At 43.6% G+C, this 8,369-nt stretch overlaps 1 protein-coding gene across 2 annotated transcripts; it reads right to left on the bottom strand.

The window, feature by feature from the left end:
- Positions 1-2,328: 2,328 nt before the first annotated feature.
- Positions 2,329-4,719, bottom strand: LOC129767768 (testis-expressed protein 10 homolog). Of its 2 annotated transcripts, none has more exons than XM_055768953.1 (4): positions 4,417-4,719; positions 3,750-4,348; positions 2,831-3,697; positions 2,329-2,770 (listed from the first exon to the last, which is right to left on the bottom strand). In XM_055768953.1, exons 1-4 carry the CDS (start codon positions 4,606-4,608, stop codon positions 2,413-2,415), a joined length of 2,016 nt encoding a protein of 671 aa, XP_055624928.1. In that variant the 5' UTR covers positions 4,609-4,719; the 3' UTR covers positions 2,329-2,412. The 2 variants fall into 2 exon arrangements, with proteins under 2 accessions (XP_055624928.1, XP_055624929.1); XM_055768954.1 differs by having other exon boundaries at positions 2,831-3,676.
- Between the last annotated feature and the right edge of the window lie 3,650 nt (positions 4,720-8,369).

Here is an 8,369-nt window from a genome sequence, read left to right as displayed (position 1 = left end):
ACGTGTTCATTCTGCCTGAGAGCCAATTATTATTTTTGGCGCCCCCTAAACTGGTAAACAAAGCTCAATGCCGTCAACGCGAATATAACAGTTGAAAAGACGAGGGACAAATGAAACTAAACTGATGTCTTAACACGAAGAGCGAGAGACGGTCAGTTCATTTGAATCTTACAGCTCACACACTCTCTTCAATTCTACAGCTCTTTTCTCTCCTTCATCATCATCAAAGTGAGCTGAAGAGCTGTTTGATTTTTTTTGCGAGCTGTTCCGCGTCAACTCACTTCAAAGAGTCGATTCTTCGGAACAGCTCATGAGCGGATGGCACATCTTTAGTTCAGTGTAGTTGTATTGGTGAACCCGAGTGCGAACCCGTGAAACATCTCAGTGCAAAACTAACAGCTTTTGAGTTGAACCTAGTGCGAAACTAGGTTGAAACTGAGTGAATAAAAAATCGTTTTGACAGCAGTTAGCATGGCACTGGGGTTGAAACTGAACAAAAACGAGTTCGCTACAAGTTTCCCAAGAAGGTGCTGCTGTGGCTGACAATCAGCGAGAAGGGGATGTCAAAGCTCTTTTTAGCTCCGAACTGGCCGTGAACGGGGGAATTTATAGTACGAAGTGCCTGCCGGAAGTTGCGTCTTTCATCAAGAAATACCAGAAGGGCGAAGACGCGGTGTTCTGGCCGGATCTTTCCTCGGCCCACTACTCGAGACGGTCGGTAGAGGAGATGGAGCAGCTTAATATCGATGTGGTATCCAAGTCGTCGAACCCGCCCAACGTCTCCCAGCTGCGTCCCATCGAGAATTTCTGGGCAAACCTGAAGCGTAAGATCTACTCCAACAGAAGGAATTGATAAATAAAACGAAGAAAGAACTCGAAATCATACCTACACGCATGTTTTCGTCCGCCATGGCGAATGTTCTGGTTAACCGCCGGAAGGTCGTAGATTTTTTTGCAAGTAAGCTAATATAGTTAGTTTTTTTTCTTTATTTTTGAGACTTTCAGCCTCCTGGGCTGGTTCGTCTCAGCACTAGTTATCAACCTCAATTATCTGTCTTGTTTTTTTTACCATCCGAAAAAAGTCCATTTTTTTAATGCAAAGTCCAGTTTTTTCATGCACCGTGCAGTGTTCTTTGATAAGGTCGCACCCAGTCAGTTCCACATTTGGAATTAATGGCAGACATACTAGGGGCTCGAATACTGCATACAATCATCGTGAGTGTTGACCGTAAAGTTTCAGTGGAAAATTCTGTGGACCAACTCCAAACTTTGGGCAGTTGGTTCATCGGAGCACACAATTTTAAGAAATTAGTCGCGTTTCAGATAGGAGAATTACTGCAGCTGACCGGATTGGAAGATTGACGGTGGGCTCTGTCAAGTGGGGCCAAGTGGGGACAGAATCCGCTGGACAGTAATGGCTACTGGTTCATCGGTCCCGAATTTCTCCACCAGCCTCCAGTGGTGTTGCGAAGAGGTATAAGGCGTACGGTGACGCGCAATTGTCCACGAGTTCCGTTGATGACTCCATTACCAGTTCAACAAATCCCCCGCAACTACGTCCGTTCAATTCCGTAGGGGTGCGCTCGATGAATAACGGAATATTTAGCCGATTCGATTGATTTAAGATTTCCATTGGTAACCTCAGGTTCTCTGCCGTAGCGATTAGATTTCTGTAAAGCGTACGCGCAATGAATAACGGAGCATATCGCCGGATCGATTCGTGTCAGTGGAGTTCCTTTCGGATACCTTCTAGAATTTCCCAAACATAACATGATTGCCGCGTTTCGTCAAGTGGTCTATAGTTCGCGTTTACATAATCACATCACTTACCTCGGTGAATCCTGGTTTTACCTTTCTCAACTAACAACTATTTCTTACATGATAATCGCAAGGGAACCACGCTGTAGAGGCGACCCTTCGGGTCGCGGGTATCTTACTTATATTCCTTCCCTTCCCCTGATGACTGTGAGGACGTGGCCGGCTTCGTTATTGACTATTTATAGTTTGAATGTTCGATGCTTGTACAATAAAATGATTTGCTACCCCCAAGTATCAGTCAGTGTGTTCTTTGTTCAATTTCGCTAGTTCGAGTCAATCACGGAGAGCAACTACGAAGTGTACAGTCTACCCAAGCTCAAGCTGAAAATACAGATCCATTCGCTGAATGACGATTAGTTCGTTTTCTTTCACAAAAGAAAGCAATTGTGATTAGAAATTTACAGATTACGTTAGTCGAGCGTTTAGCGTTGCGACGCAAAAGCGGAAGCCTGAGTTCAGCTCAAAGCTATTTAGCTTGAGAACGGTGAGCTAATCGAAACAGTTAAGCAATTCAGACCACAAAAATACGACGTTTTATTGCTTATTTTTATTTATATAATGGTTTGATATTAAATTGAAAGTTTTTCAAAGAAATCACAAATATTGCATCCTTGTTCGTAATGTACTCAGAAAATATGTTTTCGTGGAATCATTCAATTTCATCTGCTTAACCCGTTCCGCGTCGCATAACTTTTCTAATGTTTCTCTCCTATTGATCCAGAATATCAAATTCACGATCAACAATAAGCCTTCGTTTTTGTGTCGTTCGTTAGCCACTTTAATGCTCGTGAGGTTGTCAACGATTTCCTCCACGTTCTCTTCCAAGCTTTTCAGGAAAATGGCATTATTTTGTTTGGCTAAGCAGAGCAACGCCTTCAGCACCGATATATCAATGGTCGGTTTTTTTAGAAGATTAGGCAACATTCGCAACCAGAGAGTGAAAATTTCCTGGCTGTAAGTAAAAAAGGATTGAACATAATCGTTAGCAATTTAGCGGTTTATTACAACTTACCCATATTGTCTCCAAAGCCGATCATTCAATACGATGATGTCGCAGAACAGAATTAATATTTGGTTGCGCGTTTCCTGTGGTAACTTGGCTTGAATGTATACCTCTAGCAGCGTTTTGAGCAAACCGCGGGTCGTTTGGTTAACGCTAGCGCAATCCGTCTCGAGGAGCATATAGCGGAGAACCTTCAGCAGCTGGGCGTTCACCTCCGGCGAGCGGAAATTCCATTCGTTAACACAACCCACCATGTAGTTAACCACTTTAGCGTAGTTTTTGGTTTTATCCGAGCGGAAATTTTCGCTCAAACAACAGTAGAAATAGCAAATATTGAAATTCTGCTGATAGCACTTCTCGTCGATATTCCTTCCACTCTTTTCACGTCCTTTCTGCTGGCTTTTACTCGTCGTGTTTTGATAGTAAGGAAATCCAGCGAGTATGTGCCCACTGAAAGTCCCAGCGTATTGCTCCCGGAACCATTTGCTCATGTCGAAATTGTTCGTCTCGCGGCCATATATCTCTACCAGTTCCCACAACAGGATGGCTATATCCAACAGAAGGCCAAGTGTCGTGGCCGCTTCTTGCGAGAGAACGTGTTCAGCGGACTCACTGTTGGCGGGGCGAACCTCAAGCCACGATTCGAAAAGTAGAGGCATCAGCATTTTAACGTATGTTTCTAGCTTGCATCCCTCGTCTACCTGATCGGACATGGTAAGATTCTCCTTGCCGATAGTTTTCCGAAACAGAGATGGTAGGGGACAGTTTTGGAGCAAATGATGATGCACCAGTGGGAAATAAGATGGAGATTTCGCATCGAAATCATTGTCTATTTTGAATGTTCGAGCCGGAATGCTGTATGATTTTACGGTGAAACTGAAAAAATAATAATTTTATTGAACATTTGTAGCTTATTGTGTTCACTTACGGATTGCTTCCATCCATCGTGTCCATCGGCTCAGGGACATCTAATTCGAGTATCCTACTTCCATCCTCTTTCTTGTGATCGAGTAATATTTTCAGCATTCCAGTCAACCTCATCAGTACACGACTTCTCCACTTAGTGCTTGTCGATTTCTTGTCCAGATTCAAAGTCAAGGTTCTCTCCGGTTTCGTTTCTTTTCTCAATTTCGATATCATGTCAAGAAATTGGGGAAAGATTTTGTCTCTGTTCAGGAGCACCAACTGCGGTAAGTATAGCAGGTACGTGTCTAACAGTAGCAACGAATCTTCCTGAATGCGCGGCTGAATGTGAGTCATGGCGCAGCGTAGGAACGACAGCAGGGTTTCGAAAAAGGGATACACATTTTCCTGTTTAGCCGCAGCGAAAAGAAGCCCCAGAGTTTTGTAGCAATCTCGGCGCACTTCCGGTTCCTGATCAATCGAGACACTGGCGATCGACTTGATGGCTGTGCTGAGATAATTTTCGGTCACCTCGGTGGGCAATTTGGCGAGAATTTCCCGTACGCCTCGGAGACCATCACATTTAGAGGTGGAGTTGGCTTGCTTCAGTTTGGCCAAGCAATCCTAGAAGAAAAACCTTATTGCAATACGAAATTCTATTTCCCATTTTGGTGAGAATATGGAATACCCACCTTCACCGTCAAGCTTCGATTAGAGAGAACGGCCACATCGGTCAAGTTCCGTTGTTTGATCTGCTCTGGGATCACAATTTTGCGTACTTTGAAGTTAGTTTTGGTCACATTTGTGCCCTTTGGCAGTTTCGCTCCTTTCAATTTAACTTTGCTTTTTTCAGCCTTTTTGAATTTCCTGGAATTACCACCCATGTTTTGTGTACGTAAATTTGTTTCTAAATGCAAAGAACAAAAATCCAATCGTCTCCGTCCAGCGTTTTCTCAACCAAATCACCAAAACAAAACCTCGTGCGGTTATGCTGGCAAGCAACCAGGAGAGGCTGGCAGTTCATCGCACAGATGCCAGATTTACAAAAATATTCTTAAACATTGTTTAGACTTCAAAAAAATTACAAATTCTTTTTTTTTTCCAATTCGTTTATTTGTAAGGCTCAATCGCATAAGCTTTGCGGAGCCGCTAACTCAAGTTTTGTTTATACAAAAATTTCATCTTAAATCTATGTTTAGTAGGTTTCGACCGATTACTCCCGGTTTACTCGAGGTTAGAGGGGCAACAATTTTTGTGGGACGGGTCAGGTTAGGGATATGGATATGAGGTATCATTGTCTCAACCGAGGGTTGCCGCACGCACTGTAGCATTGTGCATAATGACCAGGGATAGCATCTGGTGTTCGACTAGCTGTCGAGGGTGGACGACGGTGAGATGAGGGGACAAGACAAACAAACTAATAACGAAAAAGAAAAAAAAACACAAAAGCATTAAATTCTTATACTAGACCGTTTCACAAACATATAAATCAACTGCAACTGCAGATGTCGCGAGTTCCCAACACGTCTCTAACAGGAACATAGGGTTGTCTTCCTTGGACCTCAAGGGCATTCAAAAGGTACTCTCTGGCTGCGTAATTATCCGTACATTGCCAAACTGCGTGATCGATGTCATCGTAACCGTTTCCACACCGACAGACATTGTTTTGAACAAGATTTATTCTGTGGAGGTGCACATCTAGCGAGTAGTGGTTGGACATAAGTCTACTCATTACACGAATGAAGTCACGACTTACGTCCAAACCTTTGAACCACGCTCTCGAAGAAACATTTGGAATAATTGAATATAACCACCGCCCAAGACTTCCAGTGTCCCAATCGGTTTGCCAACTCAAGAGGGAACTCTGACGCAGTAATTGGAAAAATTCATCGTATGAAATCTGTCTATCAAACAATTCGCCTTCCTGGGCACCCACCTTTGCTAGAGTGTCCGCCTTCTCATTGCCAGGAATTGAGCAATGAGAGGGGACCCATACAAAGGTTATCTTATAAGATCTTTCGATCAGTGCACTCATCTGCAGCCTCACTTTTGTGAGGAAATAAGATGGGTGCCTACTAGTTCTCATCGACTGGAGAGCCTCAAGCGAACTGAGACTATCCGAGAAAATGAAGTAATGGTCTGCAGGCTTGTTGGAGATCATCCCCAATGCGAAGTCGATTGCTGCCAGCTCAGCAACATAAACGGAACAAGGTTCCTGCAGTTTACGGAAGGCGCTCGAATTTTCATTGAAAACACCTAAGCTAGTGGATCCATTGAGGCGAGACCCATCAGTCAAGTATCTTTTCATGCAATTGACTTTTGAGCACTTTCGGTTAAAAATACGGGGAATGTAAGTTGATCGATGCTGATCTGAGATTCCAAGTGATTACAAATTCTTAAAAATTATGAAAGTTTGTAATTGATAAGGGGTTGCCCACATACCACGTGGGCAGAGAAGTACGATTTTATTTATTACATTCACTATATCCCTTCCTCCTACTGATGTCCTCGTGGACATTTTTTTTTTTTGGTTTTTAGTTTAAAATGAACGGACATAATCAAAAAGTATCTACATTCCGTTTGAAATTTGCTTCATTTTATTTTTTAGGCAAACCAAGAAATTCAAGAGAATCAAATAATCAAAAAACACCTATACATTTATTCCGTTTCAAGCTTGTTTCATTTTATATTCTATGCAAACCAAGAAATTCAATGTTCGAATGATGAAATAAACAGCAGCTATCTAATGATTTAGATCTTCTGTACATGGCTACCTTCCCCTCTGTGGAATATTACCAAGCACATGAAGACCGACTCATCCTTACTGTTAATTTTCGATTTATCTTTCTCTACAGTGTCCCTATTTCCAGTAAAAGTATATTGGCTTGATAGTTGTGGTCAATGTAGCAAAAAACCTCTTCCGCCATCGTTTGAAGAATTTTCAAAGGACGCGTTCCACTCTACATTCCTGCAAGGCCCTCCCAGTTTATAACTTTTTCAAGGCCTTATTGACCATTGACCAAAACGTAGCGTGGCGGTGCGCATATTGAGTCGCAGTTTGCTGTGGATTACGTACCACTCGCATTCAATTTCTAATTCACACAGAGTTGCGCGATATATTTATTTACTATCACAACTACCCGACCGGCACAACCATGCAGTGCCAGACTCACGGCGCTATATGATTGTTCACCACCACAACCATCACAGCCGGCACGACAAGCACGAAAAACTGTGGGGCAGCCACAACGTCACGCGAGTCGTCTCTCACGAGCGCTGCGCCATCTCGGGTCTCCTCGCCAATTTGCGCCGTTCTATCTGTTTTCATTAGCCACAAAAACAGGCACTATATCGCGCCAAATTACCCGCGCTATACGCTTCTCAATTTGCGCCTGGCCTAATGGCAGCTAGCAAGGTTCAGCCGAAACGTCATTGGGACATTAATGTGTAGACACTTCATTTTCTTCAATCTCAATTTAATAACTTTATTTGATATAAAAATCCAGGTTCAATTGCCTACAAATATGATTTGAAATTTTACAAAAACCTTGCTCCAAGAAAAAAGTGTATAAAATTTTTGTCTTGGGATTTGTCTGAAGTAGTAAAGGACGACTACGTCATTGAAAGACACACACTCGCTTCAACTTGAAAATAAGTTGCCCTCACCTTACTCTGTATGTGTAATTAAGTAAAGGGTGTGTCACATCAAATTGCATCACGGAAAAAACGCTGTAGAAATTCGCCCAGTAGACCGATCCTTTTGAAAATTTTAGACAGTAAAATAAAAACTATTAAACAACTTTTGGCATTTTCTTTTTAATCATACTTCGAGCCCAAGCCCGTATGCTCGCACCTTCCTCTTTACCCCGTCCATAAGGTTCTGTACAACGTCAGGTTGTAGTTTTTTTTGAACAGAAATCCATTTTCTTTTGAAGTCCGCCTCCGATTTGACAACTTTTGGGTTCTTCCGGAGGGCCTGCTTCATAATCGCCCAATATTTCTCTATTGGGCGAAGCTCCGGCGCGTTGGGCGGGTTCATTTCCTTTGGCACGAAGGTGACCCCGTTGGCTTCGTACCACTCCAACACGTCCTTTGAATAGTGGCACGAAGCGAGATCCGGCTAGAAGATGGCCGGGCCCTCGTGCTGCTTCAATAGTGGTAGTAAGCGCTTCTGTAGGCACTCCTTAAGGTAAACCTGAACGTTTACCGTGCCGGTCATCACGAAGGGGGCGCTCCGCTTTCCGCAAGAGCAGATCGCTTGCCACACCATGTACTTTTTGGCAAACTTGGATAGTTTCTGCTTGCGAATCTCCTCCGGAACGCTGAATTTGTCCTCTGCGGAGAAGAACAACAGGCCCGGCAGCTGACGAAAGTCCACTTTGACGTAGGTTTCGTCGTCCATTACCAGGCAATGCGGCTTCGTCAGCATTTCGGTGTACAGCTTCCGGGCTCGCGTCTTCCCCACCATGTTTTACCTTTCGTCGCGGTTAGGAGCCTTCTGAACCTTGTATGTACGCAGGCCCTCCCGCTGCTTGGTCCGCTGGACGAATGAGCTTGACAAATTCAGCTTATTGGCGACATCCCGGACCGAACTTCTCGGATCACGTCTAAACTGCTTAACTACGCGCTTGTGATCTTTTTCACT

This window comes from Toxorhynchites rutilus, chromosome 2 (genome assembly GCF_029784135.1).
Source record: "Toxorhynchites rutilus septentrionalis strain SRP chromosome 2, ASM2978413v1, whole genome shotgun sequence".
NCBI classification, from domain to species: domain Eukaryota; kingdom Metazoa; phylum Arthropoda; class Insecta; order Diptera; family Culicidae; genus Toxorhynchites; species Toxorhynchites rutilus.
Note: the sequence above shows the minus strand (reverse complement) of the source record. Positions and strands in the feature narration are given on the sequence as shown.

Excerpts from the sequence above, each read along its gene's own strand:
- LOC129767768 (XM_055768953.1), bottom strand. The coding sequence starts at position 4,608 with ATGGGTGGTAATTCCAGGAAATTCAAAAAGGCTGAAAAAAGCAAAGTT. Across the intron at positions 3,698-3,749 it reads ACGATGGATGGAAGCAATCC|TTTCACCGTAAAATCATACA; the intron begins GTAAGTGAACAC and ends TTATTTTTTCAG. Across the intron at positions 2,771-2,830 it reads CGGCTTTGGAGACAATATGG|CCAGGAAATTTTCACTCTCT; the intron begins GTAAGTTGTAAT and ends TTTTACTTACAG.